The sequence below is a fragment of the Pipra filicauda genome, unplaced genomic scaffold (genome assembly GCF_003945595.2).
Source record: "Pipra filicauda isolate LSUMZ 115617 unplaced genomic scaffold, ASM394559v2 scaffold149_size4050908_pilon, whole genome shotgun sequence".
NCBI lineage: Eukaryota > Metazoa > Chordata > Aves > Passeriformes > Pipridae > Pipra > Pipra filicauda.
In genome coordinates, this window is record NW_024103984.1 from 1,192,657 (window position 1) to 1,212,532 (window position 19,876).

Genomic DNA, 19,876 nt, shown 5'->3' on the forward strand with positions numbered 1-19,876 from the left:
AGTTTCAGGTAGGAGGTACCTGTCCTTGCTTCCGGATTGGTATCACATTACAAAACGAAGAGCTACTTGAACACTTAAGAAGTCTCATTTCTTTTGTGTCTGTCAGTGTGGGTTAGCTCACAGTCAGCCTAATGCTAAGTAATGGAATCACTTTAGATTTTCTTTTTTGTACTGAACGATCTTTTTTTGTATGAGTTGTAGGACTGCAGTACTTGAATCTAATGTGTGCTTGTCCTGTACAGCTATACTTGGTAAGAGCTTCAGAAGTTAGTAATGAGGACTTTTTCACGTAAACCTAATTTCTTTGGAAACCAGGGTGAAAAAATGAAGCCTGCATTGACATTGTAAAAAGTTACTGTAGCTCGCTACTACCGATTACATAAACCATGTCTTGGGAATTCAGAATTTAAATCCACTGTCATGAAACATGAAGGTCTGTTTTCCTTTGGAGTTAAGCATTGCCATTTTGTTTATAATATTTGAGCACTGTAATTTACCAACACCCCCCCCCCCCCTATATTTTGGTAGTACAGTTCTCATGGGGTGTGTGGGTTATTGCTTTCAACATTGACCTAGAGAAGACAACTTGTGAATTTTATGTTACGTAAAAGTTTTTGAAAAGACAATGAACCAGGAGGATATTGTGGAAGAGCAGTTGGTTTGATCTGGCAGGAAGTCATATAAGCATATCTTGATGGCACTCTCAGTTCAGTAATGGAAACTGATGAAGTTTTTTTTGCATCATTTTGAAAGTCTTTGAAAAAGGAGCAGCACAAAGGAATGACAATGGGGCAATGAGGTCAGTGAAGTTGGAAAGGCAAGATGATGAAGAAAAGGAAAAAAGGCCATTGAAAGGATGATCTGAAGACATAAACCCTGAATAAAGCTTAACCTTTTTTGTTCACAGTGAAAGAATGAAGCACACTCTTTCTACTTCATTAATATAAATAAATTATTATAAATAATACATAGAGAATATAAATTTTAAATATAAATATTTCAAACATCCTAAGGAAAGGTTGCAAATATCCAAAATGTCAAATAATTTGAAGGCTAAGGGAGAAGGAAAACAGTCTTTAGCTGAGGAGAGACAGAAGAAAAGGGGAAGGGAAGGCGTGTGCGAGCAGGAAATTAAAGCTAAATCACCTTTGTTGTAGATGCAGCTGAGAGAAATAATGAAGTATTTGAAATAGAGATGTTTCTATTTCGTGAAAACAATTAAGAAAGACTTTAGAAAAGATTTCTGATGTAAAACTGAGTTCAGATCTGACCTTATTCTGCAAAAGTTTTTCCTTAAATTATAAATTACACCTTAATGCATTTATTTTTTGTTGTCTTATTTGTCTCTCAGTGGGTGTAACATAATTAATCAAATGTTGGAACGAGTATTTGCATTTATCAAAATTTTAAAAATCTGTATCTTAGAAATTCAAGAGTTATAAACCAACCAACCTCCTCCAAGCAGGATTTAATTAAATGTCTTGTTGTTTACTACGTGTTTGGTTTAAAACAGTGTCACATGACTCTTAAGAGTCGTGACTTAATGGTCTAAGATTAATCCTGACCCAGCCCTCAGGTTTAAAGAGATTTTGTTCTTTTCTCTTTGGGAATCATAATCCTGTGAATAAGTTAAGTGATAGGTTAGGGGGTTAGCTGTATTCTTCTTGGTGTTAATACAAGAAACATGGCCCTTTTTATGATGACAACTGACATGTAAATTGGACCCTGAGTTGTTATAAAACCAGGTGGTTTGTCACTAGGCCACAAAACCAACTCCGAAAATGAAGCAAACAGGAAAAGCACTGAAATGTGGGTTGTTTTTTTCTGATGAGCCATATTGAGGTGGTTGCTACTATTGTTTAAACTCCCATTGCAGATGACATCTCTGTAAAAATCACCTAAGAGAATTCACACAGTATCCATAATTTACCCTGACATAACAGGTGTCATCTGACAGTCACCTCCATAAGCCTGTTCTCCAGATTTAGTTTCCTATCAGCTGCAGTAGCACATCCTTGTTCTCAGTTACGTTGTGTCGGAAAGGATTCCAGAGCAGGAGTAATGAGGATCACTCACAAGCCCCAGTTTCTGGTCTCAGACTCCACTGTCCTGGGAGAAGTGGTTGGGCTTTGGCATGACTTTTTTTTCCTTTCCACCTCTGTATTATAAGCTGGGTTTACTTTATGAATGTGCAGTTTGTTTCAAAGCTAGTTAAAGTTAAGTGCTGCAGCCGCTCATTCTGCACAGTAATATCTACTTGAACAATATACTTGATACTTTAATTAGTTTTTTTTAAAGCAAACCTCAGTTTTCATTCTGTATTCTTTAGACTGTAACTTCAAACCATACGTAAAATATAAGCCAAATCATTTAAATGGCTCTATAGCCACTATATTTTCTTGTTTGTAACACTGTAAACAAAGTATTTTCTTTTTAACTTTTACAATAGAAAATAAAATTACCCAAGAAAACAGCCAGACGATACCCAGCATATGAGCTCTATCTCTATGGGGAAGGGAACTACGCTGAAGAAAACAAAAATCTCCTATTGACAGGAATTCCAGTTCTTTTTCTTCCTGGGAATGCTGGCAGTTACAAACAAGGTAAGTGTTTAGCAAAGTTATAAGTATGTTACAAAAAAGGCTCTCACATTTATGCATTATTTAGTTTTCTGTTTGAAATACTATCAACCAGAGTCATAATGATTGATTATGATATATTATGATATAGGTATCCTTGTTAGTCCATGTTTAATTTCAGACAGTCAAAATACATTATTTTTGTTTGAAATCAATTAAATGTTTAAGCTATAATATTTCTCTGGAGCAAGACTTTAACCTTTGAAAGCCAGAAACAGTACAGTGCTGTAATATGGCAACACCATACCCTTCCTGTACTTTTGTTTGCAAACATCCAGTTGGTTTTGATTTGAACAATGTTTTGTGCAGTTTATGCCAAATAAAACAAGATCCGAATTTGATTAGGAGAGACTGAACCCTCTGTCATCTGTGATGTGAAGGAACTACATGCTTTAGAAATAAGCAGCATCTTGTGGCTTGCCCTGTAGCTTCATTATTTCCTACTTCTGTATGTAGTGGTATTTTTTCCTCAACATCATCATCTCACTTTACATACAGCCTGCTTTTGTTTCCCAGGTTATTCCCTCTTACACTTCTAGGCTCCAAATGAAAGGAAGTAATAGTTTTAAAGCATTTTTGTTTTTCATTTCATTGTGAATACCAAAGCTAATCATTTGATGAACATGAAGTTTTGTGTTTCAGGGTTTACTCTGGTATCTGCAATTCCTTCCAGGCTGGGTTTGTCAGACTGTAATTTTTGTTCTCTAAAATGAGCTTTAAAACAGTAACACTCACTGTGTTGGCAAAAGGGATGGATGTATGTGGGAAAACCACCATACTCTGAACCCTGATATCTTACTGTGATAACTTTTCCTTCTATTTGCACTGAACTTAAATTACCTCATTTCAGAGAACCTTTACAGAGTTTTGCTTTTTTTGAGAACATACTCGCTTAGCTTATAACAACATAAAATATTTTACCAATTTGTACTTTTAGAAAACCCATACAGACTTCCAGGCACAATACCATCCAAAGAAGATTGCAGACATAATGGTTATGAGAGATGCCATATGGACTTTTGTAATTGTGCATCAAGTATTGCAAATCTGTGAATTAATGCTGTCTCTAAAAACATGACAGTACATCACTAGGCAGTAAATAGAATGGTACTTTCAAGGCATGTTAGGAATCAAAAGGAAGTATCTGAAGAATAAACAAATTCAGTGAGTAGAAGTACTGCATTGAGCGGATATAGTGTGTTGCTTAAGGTTAGTAAATATTTAAATATATATTCTTTGAGAAACTGAGTTAGAGAGACTAGCAATAAGTCATATGTGCATTTTACAAAACCTTGTTAAAAAAAAATTATCAGTGCCTGAGAATATTTTTTGGTTTATTGTGGAACTTATGGAAATTCTTATTGTGTTCAGAATTTATTGTCAGATAGCACAATTTTATACTGTAGATAAATATCAATACTTAGATAAGCAGAGAAGGTGTTGCTATTGCAATTTTATATTAGTTTAAAATATATTCATGTTTGCTGAGCAATGAAGACAAAAGTGCTGCTGCTACCTTTGCTGGAGTTATTTTCATAAAATCATTTAGGTTGGAAAGGGCCTTTTAGATTATCAAGTCCAACCATTAACCCAGCACTGCCAAGCCCACTACTAAACCATGTCCCTAAGGGCCACGTCTACACAGCTTTTAAATGCCTCCAGGGATGGTGAGACCACCACTGCCCTGGGCAGCCTGTTCCAATGCCTGACCACCCTTTAGAGGAAGGAACTTTTCCTAAGATCAAGTCTAAACCTCCCTTGGTGCAGCTTGAGGCCATTTCCTCTTGTCCTTTCACTTGATACTCTGGAGAAGAGGCTGACCCCACCTCACTATGACTGCCTTCTGGGAAGTTTGGATGTGTTACTGGCACTTTTGAAATGCGAATTCATCATCTTCCATGGGTACTAAAAAGAACTTCGTAAAATATACAAAATTCAGACTTTGAGTAAAAGATGATTTGGGAATGAACCTGAGATTGGGAGAATTGAGATCCTGGGTTCTGTTTAGCAATCTGTCGCACACTTGCCTTGTGATATTCTTGTGCAATATTCTTGTTGCTTTTACCATGACCTCCAAGATATAAGGTTGTGATAAGATACTTGATCTTTTAAATACTTTTTAGGTATTTTCAAACAATTTTGAAGGTGGACTTATAGCTTATTAGCTATAGATAGAGATGGTCTACACATCAGATTTATAATTTTCATCATGGTGATAATATCTGTTTGGGTGCTTGAATGTGCAAAGTGCTTCATAAATATAACTGTGCCATTTCAAGAGCCTCTCTGAAATTTGTTTGATACCTTAATTTCTGTAGCAGACTCTTCTGAGAAGGAAGGTTCTGCAGTTCCCTCAATCTGTTGTACTCTAGGAGAATCTTGCTCCCGTGTGCTGGATTTGGGCACACCTTTCTGGCAGTCATTAGTTATTTTATATACTTGTGTTTGGGACTTTCTCTTTTATTTTATTCTTTCCCTACCATGCATTTTTATTTTCAACTGTTACTGTTCCCATCCTGCCATGTCTCCATGGAAACTTGGGGACAATTCTGCTCTTGAAAGGCTATATTAAATAGCAGCCAGGGTTAGACAGGGGAAACAGGTCAGAAGCAAGACCTTGTAAACTGAACATTTTCTCCCTCAAGGTTTTAGATGGAAAAGTGTCACATAGGGTTTGGTTTTGCAATCCCCCTATATGTATTTTTGTGTTATTTGGGAATGTTGTCTTAGAGTTGATGGTCTTCAAAGGAGTTTTAGGAAGGCCTAAATTCCTAGCAGGAGGAATGCCTCTACAGTTGAAATCAAGAATACTCAGTTTGCCTTCTTGTCCTGGTGGCAGTAAGAAGGTACAAATGAGATGAGAAAACAGCCCTTGGGTGGAGGAACACAATCCTTGATCCTTGTATAAATTTGTATTTGACATAAAATATCCTTGTAGGCAGTGGTAAGCTCAAAGGAGATTGTCTGCTTTTGGATGCCTTTTGTAAAGGGCTTGAGATGAACAGTGGATTTAATAAAACATTTTTTCTTAATAGATTATATATTTATGTGTTTGTCTACTAAAGATGGTGCTAAGCAGTGACTATTAGACTGTTCTAATTCATGTGGTTTCTTTTTCTAGTACGTTCTCTTGGCTCCATTGCACTTAGAAAAGCAGAAGATGTTGACTTCAAGTATCATTTTAATTTCTTCAGTGTCAACTTTAATGAGGAGTTGGTTGCATTGTATGGTGGTAGTCTGCAACGGCAGACCAAGTTTGTGCATGAATGCATAAAAGTAATTCTTAAGTTGTACAGGGTAAGTGGTGACATATACTGAGTAATGTACTTGCATTTGGGAGTGGAATTCTGGGTGCCTTTTCTGCTGGAAAACTGAAGAGTGATGAATAAGGGAGGAAGACTTTATAGTGTGTGTAGATAATTGAAAGTGATAATAATGCAACAGAGATTTGCTTCTCCTTAACAGATTTTTATTGCTTGTGACAATCCCAGAGCTTTGGTTTGGTTCTGTATTGTGTTTCTAAATAAATACCTCCATACACGGTGTATGCTTTTTTTCTAGTAGAGATATAAACTTTCTCTAGCTTATTAAAATATTAATATAGCATTGCCTCAAATCTAGTTTTTGCTAGGAAAGTTCTTTGGTATACTTTGTTCCTAAGAGTCTCAGAGATTAAAATAAGCTTAAGTTTATTAAGTTTACACAGGGTACATAGTATTTCCTTTTGAGCCTGAAACTGAAATTAAGCACATTTTTTGAGATAGAAACTGAATTTATACTCATTTTGTAAACTTGTCAAGTTTAATGTTATCCTTGAAAGGCCATAAGTTAATTTTGGGGGGGAAAAAAATCTCCAACTAATAACCATAGTTCATTGTCAGACAAGTTTCTGATGTGTCTGATTGCTCTTTGCTTAAGGATGGAGAATTTGCACCGACCAGCGTTGCAATAGTAGGTCATTCCATGGGTGGTCTTGTTGCAAGAGCGTTGCTCACTCTGAAGAGTTTTAAGCCTGAACTTATAAACCTCCTCATTACACAAGCCACACCTCATGTTGCACCTGTAATGCCTTTGGACAGATACCTTACAGGTAAGTGTTTCGGGTTGTCTGATTACATCCTATTTCTTTATTGTTCCTCTCAAGCACTAATAGGTGAGATTCTTGCAAATCAACAGTAATGGGTGCTGCTTTGTTTACTGTAATTAATCTGTTCCTTTGTTACTCAGGTAATTGTTTGAGAGCACCAGGATACTCAAAGAAAGTCAAGTGTTGTATTATATGGATTATGTGGACTTGAGTTTCTGTGCAAGGCCTGGAGCTCTCGATGATTTGTAATTTTAATAAGTTGCAGGTCATGTTACTAAATTTGTAAGCTCCCCAATGCATGATGTTTTTTCTTTCCATTTTTTTTTCCCTCTTTTAAAACTTGAGCTCTGTAATGGCTTTCTTTATCAAATTAATTGCCTAAATAGCATAATTTTGGTAGAAGTTTGTAAATTTAATGTTTTTCATGCCCAAAGGTGTTGGGGGTAAGAATATTTAATATAGATATAATATTATATTTTATATAATGTATTTGCAGAAAAGGTCATATTTTCTCCTCACCTAAAAAACTGTGACATAAAGAATAATCATTATGTGTGTACTATACACTTCCTGAAAAAGCTAGATTTGATTAAACTGTACTGATTAAATATGTGCTTAGTGATAATTCTGCTGCTACATGTAGATACCGAGAGAAGGGGAAGAGATATTCATTTTCATTATTGTCTGTGACACCCAAGAGGAATGGATTATCTTTAGCTGCTGGATTTGATTTATTGTGCTTGTATTAATTCTCCCTCCTATAACTGATTTCAATGCAATGCTGCTCCCTTGCTGACTGTTTCTGGACCATGGCTGTCCTTCAAATAAATCTGTGGTTTGCTACTTTAACAGTGTATGTGTTCAGCTGGTATAGAAAGTGTAAGTGTATCTGTCTTTCCTAACTGCTCCCTCCTTGGGGCTAAACCAATAATTTTCCTCTCTTATATGAATCAAAAGTGCTAATCAGAGCTCAGAATCCTCTAGGGTTTGGAAACTTTTAGTTAAATGTTTATATCGCTTTTTTGTATATGAAATAGGCTTATGGGAAAATTGTGATTGATTTTAATATATTTTATAGATTTTTATACAGCTGTAAACAATCATTGGATGCTAAAGGCCCAAGATTTAAGAAATTTAACTACCCTTTCTGTGGCGGGAGGATTCAGAGATTACCAAGTTCGTTCAGGACTGGCTTTTCTACCGAGATTGAGTCAACATGACAGTGCCTTATCTGTTGTGGTAAAAAAGCAAACTATTTTTTTGGTTTTGCATGGAGCTATGTTAGATAGCCATTTGTGTAATGCATGTTTTGGTGTCTAATTACAGTCTCTATGTGCAGCATAGTGTAAATAAATATGAAAATACTACACGTGAAAACACAAAGTAGATAGTATGTGGTTATAAGATCATAAATAGTTGATGTAGTATAAATCTACCACTTGGTACCATTTCTTCTTACGACCTTCTTGCACTGTTTCAGCTTCAGAACTCAGGTTTTATTTCCCTGCATTTTTGCAAGAGATATGTGTGTAGAGACTGGCAGATGTGCAGCACAGAAGTTGGGTTCTTGTTTGATTATAGAAAGAGACCTCTAGCTTGGAGCCTTCTTTTTGTATTTATTATTTTTCAAAGAATTTAGGAATAGAAAGGATGTAGAGGATCATCAAGTCTAGTCTTCTGCTTTTGCAGGCGTCTATCCTTTCAAAATTAATCGAGAGACATCAGAAAGTATTCAGGTTTGTCATTCCATCCCCTCTCCATCAACCTGTTCCCTACCTGTTCTCCCTCAGCATAGGGAGAAAATTTGTAATTTCTAACTTCCATTTACTGCACAAACCAGTCTTTTAACGCATTTGTTCTGACATCAGCTTGAAATGTTATCTGAAATAGTTGTCGTTCCCTTGGTGTTTACCTCCCTGTCTGTTGTGCAGAAAGCTGCCTATAAATAGTCTCAGCTCAGATCCTCCTAGGCTAAGAAGATTAACTCTGCATTCCCTTTGTCCTAGTAACCATTCTCTGCATCTGCTCTGCTTTCATTTCTCTTGTGTGTTGGTGACCAGAATGTTGCATGAGATTCCATGAGTAGTGGTACCAGTTCTTTGTTTTGTTTTGGGGGCTGTGTTGAGGTTGTTCAGTTTGTTTTTTTTTTCATCCCAGGTGTAATGCATTAATGGTTCGTAGCTTCAAGTTGTGCAGATAGGTGATGAGCTGCATTTGTGGGAGGTTTTTTTGATATTGTTAGTCCCTAAAATGCGATATTTGCAATACACTTATACAAATGAATAGCTTCAGACTGTCCAGTTCTTTCTGCATGGTGTTCTGATGCTTCTTTTTGTTGAGAATGCCCTTGGTTTTTCTACAGCAGCTTTTATTGGCATGCTTCTATTCCTGTGTGCCAGGATCAATTATTAAAATAGTAAGATTAGTCATAGAAGCAGTCTTTGAAGAAATTTTTGGAAAGTTTTCTCCACACCATAATTTGCCCTTTCACCATTAGTCTCTGCTATCTAACATAGATAACTTGGTCGTTTTGTTTTATAATTTCCACTTTACGAGTGCTTCATCGCTTGTAAGATCTTTGACTGAAGAAGTCATTCTATGGTACCCTAGGCCCTGAAACTCTTAAGATAAACACTGTTCTTTTTAATAATTGCACAAGTATTTAAATAAGGAGGGGAAAGACTTGCTTATAGTTTGAAAATGTTGAATACTAACAAAAGATTAACTTTTTTCTTTCCCCAAACAGAGCTCAGCTGTGCCTAGAGCTTGGGCCTCAACTGACCATCTCTCCATAGTGTGGTAAGTAATGGAACAGAGGTTAATTGACTGCCTGTGCATACCTCTGTTCTCTACTGTTATCACTTTATACCATATTTTAACTTCAGCATAATATTATGGTGATGTCTCTTCTGACCACTTTTATTACCCTGGATATTTCCTTTCTAGATTTAATTTTACTTCTTCTTTCTTCTAGGTGCAAAGAACTGATCCTGGCTACCATCAGAGCTTTATTTGATCTCATAGATGAAAATACAAGACAGGTCTGTATATGTATTTACCCATCACACTTTCTTCTTTCATCTCAGAATGCTTAGTCAGGAGAAATATGTTCCTATTATACAGAAAACTCGTTTTTGATTATTCTAAGTCATGCTGAGAAAATTGTTGTCATTTTGTCCCAGTCACTGAAAAATTCTGTGACTTTGTTGTTTGACCAATGTGTCAGAAATAATTAGAGGTTTACTCAGTTTTCATTATTGACTTCTTGATGCTTTACAGCTGCTGGGGTATGGGCCAAACATTTCTTCTAAAGCAGCAGGTTCAGTTGACCTTGCACCAGGATAAACAAATTTTTTTAGCTGTGTAGCTGTGAATGTGACCTCTCAGTGTGTGTTCAGGTCACCTCCTCTGACCAGTATACAAAAGGTGAAAAAGCATGTGTGGTGATCATAGTGACCAGCATACATCTGAGGTGGTTTTCTTTTTTTGAAAAGCCACTTACAAAAATAGAATGCAAGTGAAGTACCTGCATATTTGTACACCTCCAGCTACCGTTATTTATTGCTTTTCTAAATGAATATCCTACATCTTACTTTTTGAAAACTCTTGGAGAATCTCATATTGTACAATTTTCTTTCTACAATGTTATGCAGTAATTATCATGAATTGGAATTAAGGCCTAAAGGGTTGAAAATACATTAGAGCAGAGCCTCAGACATAGAGGAGGAAGGACTCCAGTTGTTCTTTTTGAGGCTGTTTGGGGCAGACTTCTCTAGTTTCTCATATGTACTCATTTTCATGTGTGATTTAGAGAGTCAGAAAGGGGGTACAGTTGTTCTCTAGTTTACTGACTGTGCTGGAGGGTAAAAATTTTCAGAAATCATTACTAATGGCCACAATTTTTGAAACAAAAATTAGTCCAGGAAAGTTTGTTTGGGGACAAACAAAACCAAACCAATGAAAGAAAAAAAACAAACAAAAAAATTGCATCCCCAAACAAATGCAAATCCTGTTGTAGCTTTACAGCTGTTTGGATGCTTGAAATAGTCAGAAGAGATGTAGAACAAACTGGATTTGTGAACTGAGATTAGTAAATGTAAGTGTGAGAATTTTTCCTAAGCTCTGGCACGAGTGTGTTATTTCAGGAAGAATGCATGTGTGTCTATAGAGAAAGTTCAATAGAATGGTTTCCGTGTGTTAAGAGGATATAAAACTTCTGGAAGTTTTAGCTATAAACGTGTAGATTTTTTTATGATGTGTAGACTTTCTGTATTGCACTGATTGACTATTGATGGCACTTTTCTGTTCAGGTTATTGAATTTGAAATAGAAAAGGTACTATGTCTTCTCACAATCTCTCCAGCCTTTCATCCACAAAACTATATTGTTTTTGTTAGCTGTGATCATATGATGATCTTAAATCATACACATTGGTAATAACTTGATAATGTGCTCTTTTTTTTAGATAACTGAGGATCCAAAGAAGAGAATGTCTGTACTGAATCACCACTTTGTAAGACACCCTGCAAAGATATTTGAGGAAAATCCTGAAGTTTTTACAGAACTCCCAGGTGTGCAGCAGTTTTCTTTTGAATAGGATTCAGTGATGCTCCTTTGTTATTAGTTAGTCTTCTCACTAACAAAGTTTTGGAATACACTTTGTCCTTCTTTAGACATTTGCTAAAATGATATACAGGATCAGTTTTCTTTGGTTTTAGTAGTAAAGAGTTTAAAAGGGGTAGGAGCAAAAATCTGTCACTTTTATGTAACTTGAATTCTGGAGGATGCACAGGAGTCATATTTACGCCAGGATGTCCAATAAAAAAAATCTCAGGGACTGGGAATAGCTGGATGTCAAAAATACAGTCTAATCTACTCTTACATCCCGTGCTTGCAAGAGGGATAGTAGGGATGTTATAGAGCTGTTATGTTAGTTTTGTGCTACTCATGGCAATCCTGAATATTCAGATCTGCCTCATCAATCACTTCCTTTTTGCCATGACCTGGCAGGGTAAGATGGACTGCACACCAAGGGTTCCCTTGTAAATTGCCTTCCTAAGAATGGTAGCTAAAAGTGAGAAATTTTGACTGTGTGGAGTCTTGGGAACTAAATACAACTTTAGTAGGGCTCAGCTTTATTCCTAGTTTTGCTGACCTGGGCTGAACCATTTTATGAAAACGATTTTATTTCAGGGATTTTCTCAATGTAAGATACTGCAGAAATACTAAAGTAGCTTGTACTTTGGCATCCAGATTTGGCCACCTTTTATAAGAAGGGATTTAGGCACTGGCATATACTGAAGTGAGTATGGAGTGGAAGACCACCAAAATGGTTAGTCCTGGGGCATAGGAAGCAGGGGAAAGAGGCTGAGTTAACTGCAGTTTTTCACCCTAAAGAAGATGCTGAGAGGAATCTGTTGCTGTCTTCAACTACCTAAATGAAAGACTGGAGAGAAGATGAAGTAAGATTTTCCTTGGAGGTGAACAGTGATAATACAATAGGCAGTAGAATCCTGTTGCAACAAGAGACATTCCAATTGGATGTTAGGAAAAAGTACTTCACCCAGGAAGGTGGTCAAACGAAGAGGTGCCCAGAGAGGTTGTGAAACTGATTTTGTTTGTTTGTTCACCTTTTTTGGGGTCATTTTTTAGCAATAAGGAGGAATAAGTTTAAATTGGATTTCATGTTGGCATCTTCCTTATTTGTGCTGAGTTCTTGACACTTAGTGGAATTTCTGTGATGGACTTGTTACTCTAGTTACATGGAAGAAAGGTACTAGCCTTCTTGCATTGTTTGTATCTCTGATCTCTTCATTATTCTGTCTTACTCTTTTTCCCCAGACATATCTTTAAACTGCTACAGTTTTCTGTACGTGTTATTTACTTCATTGCTGATGTGCTTCTTCACAGCCTGTATCAGTTTTAAAAGGGCTGACAGGAACAAAGACTGGGGCTGTGTCTGTAGTTGACTCAGCTTTAATCAGTCACCCTGTAATTACATTAGTAACATTCAGTTTGTTTTGTTGCCTTTCGATCTTTGTTTCAAGATCTGTAGGGTTTTTATTTTACAATTTGTATTTAGTAACAAGATCTTAGGATTTTGCTGTTTCCTGTGAAATTGGTGACTGTTGCATGTCATTCTAAGCAGTAGCAATCCTCAGTGTTGGTTAGAACTTATAAAGTTTATGTCCATTTATGGATAAGAGATAAGACCTTGGTAATAAGTAAAATATAAGTTTTTGGATAAAAGGATAATAGTTCCTGCAGTGTGGCATATAAAAACATGGGTTTTTTGTAGGAATTTTCATATGGATTACAGTCAAAGCCTCAAAATGGACTTATTCAGTTTACAATGTAAGTAATGTTTTTTCCTCATTGTGTTTTTTATATTTATTTTGGTGGTTTTTTTTAACTAATGAGCTTTTTTTTTTTCTTTTAAGGATTCTGATGGAAAATATTTCACATTTCCTCTTGCAAGCCACAGAAAATCATACAGTCATGTTTACTGTGAAAATAGTATGTTGGTGAGAAAATACTTCTTTCATGTCTGGAGTTTGTTTATAAAGCTGTGGGTTTTTTTTATTTATATTTGCTGCAGTTCTAAGACAGTTTAACGGACAGTTGTTGAAATGCTGACATCCATTTACATTCACAGCTTAATGCATTGTGTAAGATGTACTACCTGTTGTAGCATGTCACACTTGGTGTTCAAGATCTGAAACTTTCAATGCCACCTGAACCTCAAATGTTTTATTTTTGACTCTTATGGTTAGCTCTAGATTACTTGGTCCTTTACTTTAGTGCAGTTCTATACTGATGGTTTTGAATGAAGATGCTATTTTTCAGTGCTGCCATGTTTTTGCCATACTTCTAATTTGGGAAAGTTATTTATAGGTTTGCTTTCCCACAATACAATTAAAGTGAGTCTGCAAGGCTACAAATGTCTTTCACTAAGCAGTGGAAGTGAGTGGAAGACAGATGAGGAAACAGCACCATCTCCATTGTCTCTTATTGAGAGGAGACACCATAATGTGCAGCTCTTATATTTTTAGTTCAAGACACAGGCATTCAGCCAAAATTTTTTAAAATTTTTTTACAAGAATTAATTTAATCTCTTGGCAAACTGAAGGTGGATAAATATTCTTTTCAGAATTTACATATTTTAGATTAGTGGCAAGAATACTGATATACTTCCCTGTTCCATCCTGCCTGTCCCTGTTGCCACTCCTCCCCTTAGCAAATACCACCACTGTGAAAAATGATTGTCTGTCCTTGGTGCTTTTCTAATGGTCCTTCTCAGTGGCACTTCAGTGTTTACCTGTATGTTGTGATCTTAGTTGTCCTTTAATAAGATAACTTTGGATACAATGTCTTGAAGACAGGGTTAGTACAACTTGAGGAGGAGGAGGGAGGTACAAAACTATATCTGAGATCCTTGCATCATGGTGCTATTGCTTCAGAACAGTTAAATTCTCAAGGGAGGGAGCAGTAGAACATTAAATATCTAAAGTATTCCTCTACTACTTAAAAAAACCTTGTGAGGTTTCTTAAAGTTAGAAGAGATAAACCATGATATGTAAGATGGGTATTTTTTGAAGAGAAATTCTGAAAGCTTGTTTGCTTAACCTTGTATTTATTCATAACTAGAAATGGTGGCCAATTGAAGTTATTCAAAATGGTTCCTAGAAACCCCACCACTCAGTCTTATGCTTCACCTTTCCATCGTTGTAATTGCAAGATTGTGATATCAGACTTTTAATGGAGGATATCACTTGGTGTTAACACAGAAGTCTGACTTCATTGTGAAATGGAAAAAAGATAGGTGAATATCTTTCATTCTAAATAACTGAGGAAATCTGAGAGAGACTGTTCTTATAATCCTCTTCACTGTTATGCTTCAGCATTTAACATCCTTATGAGAGTTTGGTCACTGTAGTGATAGCTGCTGCAGACACACTAAATAGAAAAGGAGTGAGACAAAGGTGAAAGTTTGTTCTCTTTTTAGTAAGTTAATTGCACCAAGGTTCTGCTGCCAGAGACAGTTGCTGATATCTGGTATACTAAAATATTTAGCATGTAGAAATTTTGGAGATTATCAGCAGCTTTAATTCCTGCATTGTTTGGAGTAAAGAATTGGTATTTTCAATATATTTATAAATGCAGTCACATATAGGTAATGTACTATTTTATGGTATTGACTTTACAGGACACAAGTAGTTGGATTTATGGCTGCATGAACAGTAATTCATCGATGTGGTGAGTATAAACAGTTCCTGTTCTTTATTCAAATAGATCTTGTGAGATTGTGTTTGAATTTAAAGCATATAAATATCCTTTGTAGGAAGGAAGAGATGGGAAGTAAAATTGTGTTCATAAAGAATTCATGCTTTCTTTTCACCAAGAGAACAGGAAAGATAGGTTTTCTCAAAATAGGTGATCTTTTTCTTCATTAAGTTGTATTTTTGACCTTCATAACAGTGAGAAGTCGTTCCTGTTGCTCTCTTGTGGACACTACATGCTGTGCTGGATCCCAAAATTGTGGGGCTTGTAGCATCTGGATGGTTCTGGAGCCAGCACCTTTTAACATCCTTATGGGCAACATGGACAGTGGGATTGAGTGCACCCTCAGCAAATCTGTCAGTGCCACCAAACTGTGTGGCATGGTCAACATGCTGGAGGGATGGGATGCCATCCAGAGGGACTTGGACAGGCTTGAGGGGTGGACCCATGCAAACATCATGGAGTTCAAAATGCCAAGTGCAAGGTCCTGCACCTGGGTCAGGGAAATCCCAACAAAAGTACAGGCTGGATGGTGAATGGATCGAGACAAACCTTGCAGGAAAGACTTGGGGGCGTTCATGGACAGGAGGTTCAAGATGACTCTGCAATGTGTGTTTGCAGCCCAGAAAGCCACCCACATCCTGGGCTGCATCAAAAGCAGTGTGGTCAGCAGGGAGGTGATTCTTTCCCTCTACTCTGCTCTTGTGTGACCCCACTGGGAGTGCTGTATCCAGCTCTGGGTCCCCAAACACATGAAAAATGGTGACCTGTTGGAACGAGTCCAAAGGAGGGCCACTAAGCTGTTCAGAGGGCTGGGCTGGACCACCTCTCCTATGAAGACAGGCTGAGAGAGTTGGTATGTTCAACCTGGAGAAAAGAAGACTTCAGGAAGACCTTATAGCAGCCTTCCAGTACCTAAAGGGGGCCTACAAAAGAGCTGGAGGGGAACTCAATGTACTTACATACACACCATGTTAGAACTGCTGCAAGCTCTTCAGCAGCTAACAGAATTTTTGATTTATGTGGTATATTTTAGATGTTCCCATAGGAAGAATTGGTGCTTCTGATGTTTCAAAGGTGATAATAAAACTGCATGTTAATTTAATGCCAGTGCTGTTTTAGCTCATGAAGTTTTCATTTTGTGTCTGAAGTTGCATGGCTGATAACAGCTACGTGTTTTGTGTATGACAGAGTTGGAGTTTTGTTGAACTTGTTTTTACTAAACAAGATTTGCACTATCTGAAATTATATAGTTTGATAAATTACTATGATAGCTAACTGCAGTACACCCAAACTTGTTCTCAATTTGAAATGTGAATCCAGAGAGAGAGGAGGAGAGAGAGAGAAAGAAGCTTGTATGTTAATCCCTTCCCATAATGTAGGGCCTGCATAATGAATATGCTCATCCTTTAATGTGCATGGATTTTTACAGCCTGGAAGCTACTGATCTGTCCTGGAGAGCTGAGTTACTTCCAACCACCAAGGTAAGCATTGTACATAATTTGTAGGAGGGAGAGGTGCTTTGGGGGGGGTAGTTGCAAGTCATAGGGGAAGATCTGTTCTGTTTACAGCATTGGAACGTGCAGTTGTATTCCAGAGGAAGGGGTACAACAGGTAGAAAACTGGCAAGAGGCAAAGCTAAAGGGGTATGTTCAGTAATGGCTTTTTTTTTTTCTTTCCTTCTGTTTCTTTTTCCCTTTCCTTTTTGAGGTTGTAATGCTGAAACTTCAGGACTATCCTTCCTTGTCCCATATTGTCATTCAGGTACCAGCTGCAGTTGGCAATAAGGTAAAAAAATATGGCATGCAGAAATTGCTTGCTTAGCGTGTTCATAACTCAGGCGCTATGACAGAAAGAAAAGGAAGTATATTAAATATATATATATAATTGAAGACATCACATATGGATTCTGGGGAGCATAGGTCAGATACCTCTGCAAGCTCTGAGACCACAAATAATGTGGTAGACTGAGGTGTGCACAGTTTAATAGTTCTGAGTTTCACAAATGAGTTGAATATCTTTGCATCAAGGGCTCCCAGAATCTCAGCAAGAGGAACATTTTTAGTGAATCTAAAAGGACTTTGCATATTACCCAGCTGGGTCTGGCAGACCTTGGTCCTAAAAATGGCAGAACACTGCACTTGAAGAGTTTCTAGTCTAAGTAGATCTGACGTTCCTTTCTGTGACACAAATACAGTCTCTGCGTCTGTGGTTTGTAATCCGTGACCCAAGAAATTATTCACAGCTAAAGTGAGTTTAATGTTCATCTGTGAGTGGATCTTCAGATAGTTGTGACAGGGACATCTTGAAGTTGAATTAGTAATACACAATGTTGGGGGTAAGCAAAGATAGAACAGAGATCACTTGTGAAATGTAATTGGCAAGTGCAAAGATGTTACAGTCTTGTGCTTGGTTTAGATCTGTTTTCAATATCCTGAATTGCAGTATACTTTGGGCTGTGAATTCTTCAAAGAGGATTCCAGAACAGTACAGCTTCCTGTGACACATCTTTTTTCATTTGGTAAGTATAGGATATTACTTTTGAAAGAAATGGAGAACTAATATTACTAACCTTTGGATAATAAATTTACCTAAAAATTTCATGTTGGGGTTTTTTGGGGGTTTGTTTTTCACTAAAGTTAATACTGCTTTTGTTAGTAACAGACAAAGAAATAAGAAATATGGGGGTTTTGACTAACAGATGTAAAAGCACATAGGTCTCCTGGAAAAAAAAATCTGAAGATGTAATGAGTTCTCAGATAATTTTATCTAATAAGTGAAAATATTACATCCTTTACAGGGCTTTCTTCAAGCAAAATTCTGTTAAATTCAACTGGCTTACTTTACAATGTACAGCTCCAGCACTTCAACCAAGTAAGAATGCTCCTTAATTTTTAGAGCTAATGTAACCACTCTCGGGAGAATGTGACTAACTTATTTTTTTTTATTGTCTAGATATATCAAGCTTTCAAAATTTATATAGAGAGCCACTGCCAGTCAGTCAAAGGTAAATATACGTCTTCTAAAGTATAAATTTATAAAACAAATTCTTGGAAAGTTTCAAGACTGAAGCTGGTAATAACTGAAATCATCTCATGCAGTGAGGTTTAGGCAGTAGTGTTATAATCTGCTCAAATGTCTCTGCTAATATCTTTCACTTCCCACTTTTTATTAAGAAGGATAGTTCAAAAAAATTGAAAAATTAGTCCTCTGATGTTTGTTTTTCTTACTTCTCAGCAAAGGGAAGTTGAACTTTCAGCAGGATTCTGCATTATGTTGAAAGTGTTCCTTAAGAAAAGTGCATTTGGTGACAATTTTTATTTGCTAATTATGGAACTCGAATTTGAATGCTGAGCTACATAAGCTTAAACAGGATGGGTTGCTAAAGGACTCTGTTTAAAAAAAAAGTGATGGATTTCATTAGATTAGGGTTTCAGTTTCATATTGAAATGCAGAAGTTTTCTCATAACTGTCAGTCCTTTGAACATCAATGTCTCTCACTGTCTTGTCCTGTAACAGCCTGAGTTAAAAAATGTCATTTTTGTTTCCTGCTAACTGCACTGATCTGCATTGCAATATCAATTGCAATGTAACTGCAAGCCCAGTGATTTGGTATGCCACCTTTGTTTTACTGGCATTGTAGTTTTTAGAGACAGTTGCCACATCTTGTTTGTAATTAATTTTATATTTTTTAATTCTCTTTTATTTCAGAAAGAAAACCTAGTGTTTACAGACTTCATATACCCTGGTCACATGAAGATTCAATAGTTGTAGCAAAGTAAGAAATCTAACAATTTGTGATGGTTTGCTTCTTGGGTTTTTTTTGAGAATATTTACATCCTGTTGTAATTTTCTGATATGAGACAGTTTCTCCAGTCTTAACTGTATGGCTTCTGCATCTTTACCTTTCTGACCTTGTTGACAAAGTTGTTTTGACTTTTTCTCAGAATAAGAATACCTAGTAACTTTTTGTGTAATGGTTCTCACTGATTTTCTCAAAAAAATTGAACCACCTGACTGTGTATTAGATGGCTGGAAAACTGTCTTCCTTGTTTATTTTAGAAGCCTTAAGGATACCTCCCAACTTACCCCTCCTCCCCTCCGTATTTTCTAACAGCATAACACTTACAGGAAACTGAATTGTATTCTTGAGAATCTGTCCTTCCCATTCTTGTCACTCAGCATATTTACCTGTTCTGTGAGGCAGTGTGTTCCCTGAACTTGTGTGCTTTCCTTAGAGCTATGCCCTTGATAGTTCAGAGGAGAGTGCATTGAGGATTGAGAATGTCGTGGAGTTCTTTGTAATAAGATTAACAAGTTCCTTAGCTCATAGCTTGTGGTGACACTTGATGTACTAGATCTGCTTTGCACTTGTTGAAAACCAAGGCATGTTTGGCTTTTTTTTGGTTATAAGGGCAACAATTACCATTTCAATTGCTGTTTCAGAATCCCGTCTCTTACTGAGATTTCTGCAAAGCTGCATATTGCTCAGCCTCAAAATGACAGCAGGACTCCAGAGTTAAATATCTTCTCTTCCTCAGACTGTCAGTATGAAGTGAGTAATACAGTGTTATTTTATAGCTAGTTTGCATTGCTGTACAATTTATGCCTAATGTAGTTTTTTAAAACATGTAGCTAATTAATCAAAATAAATAAAAAGCAAATCTAAAGATGGGCTGTTTGACCTTTTTGTAAATGTATTTTTACAAGTATTTTGCAACTGCAGAGTAGTATTGAAAGTTGGACTCTAAGCAAAACTTTAAAGCATTTGTTTTTAAAATGTCAGTAGTAAGGTGGTGTACATTTTAGTTGTAGGATTGCTGTATTCTAATACTTGAGTTAGCTTCTTAAAAATTGAAGTATTTTGTACT

The 19,876-nt window shown here is 36.6% G+C and overlaps 1 protein-coding gene across 3 annotated transcripts in view; it reads left to right on the plus strand.

The window, feature by feature from the left end:
* PGAP1 (post-GPI attachment to proteins inositol deacylase 1) overlaps positions 1-19,876 on the plus strand; it is a 36,893-nt gene that overhangs the window by 1,903 nt on the left and 15,114 nt on the right. For 2 of the 3 annotated variants that reach the window (XM_027730696.2, XM_027730697.2), the window contains exons 2-18: positions 2,450-2,603; positions 5,761-5,936; positions 6,558-6,729; positions 7,805-7,965; positions 9,473-9,525; positions 9,701-9,767; positions 11,191-11,296; positions 13,024-13,079; positions 13,166-13,249; positions 14,932-14,981; positions 16,438-16,489; positions 16,716-16,793; positions 17,451-17,526; positions 17,806-17,879; positions 17,961-18,012; positions 18,717-18,783; positions 19,452-19,560. In XM_027730696.2, the coding sequence (XP_027586497.1) occupies positions 2,450-2,603; positions 5,761-5,936; positions 6,558-6,729; positions 7,805-7,965; positions 9,473-9,525; positions 9,701-9,767; positions 11,191-11,296; positions 13,024-13,079; positions 13,166-13,249; positions 14,932-14,981; positions 16,438-16,489; positions 16,716-16,793; positions 17,451-17,526; positions 17,806-17,879; positions 17,961-18,012; positions 18,717-18,783; positions 19,452-19,560 (1,587 nt within the window). Of the gene's footprint in view, positions 1-2,449; positions 2,604-5,760; positions 5,937-6,557; positions 6,730-7,804; positions 7,966-8,442; positions 8,463-9,472; positions 9,526-9,700; positions 9,768-11,190; positions 11,297-13,023; positions 13,080-13,165; positions 13,250-14,931; positions 14,982-16,437; positions 16,490-16,715; positions 16,794-17,450; positions 17,527-17,805; positions 17,880-17,960; positions 18,013-18,716; positions 18,784-19,451; positions 19,561-19,876 lie in introns of those variants that run through there. The other variant, XM_039378865.1, reaches the window with a different exon arrangement.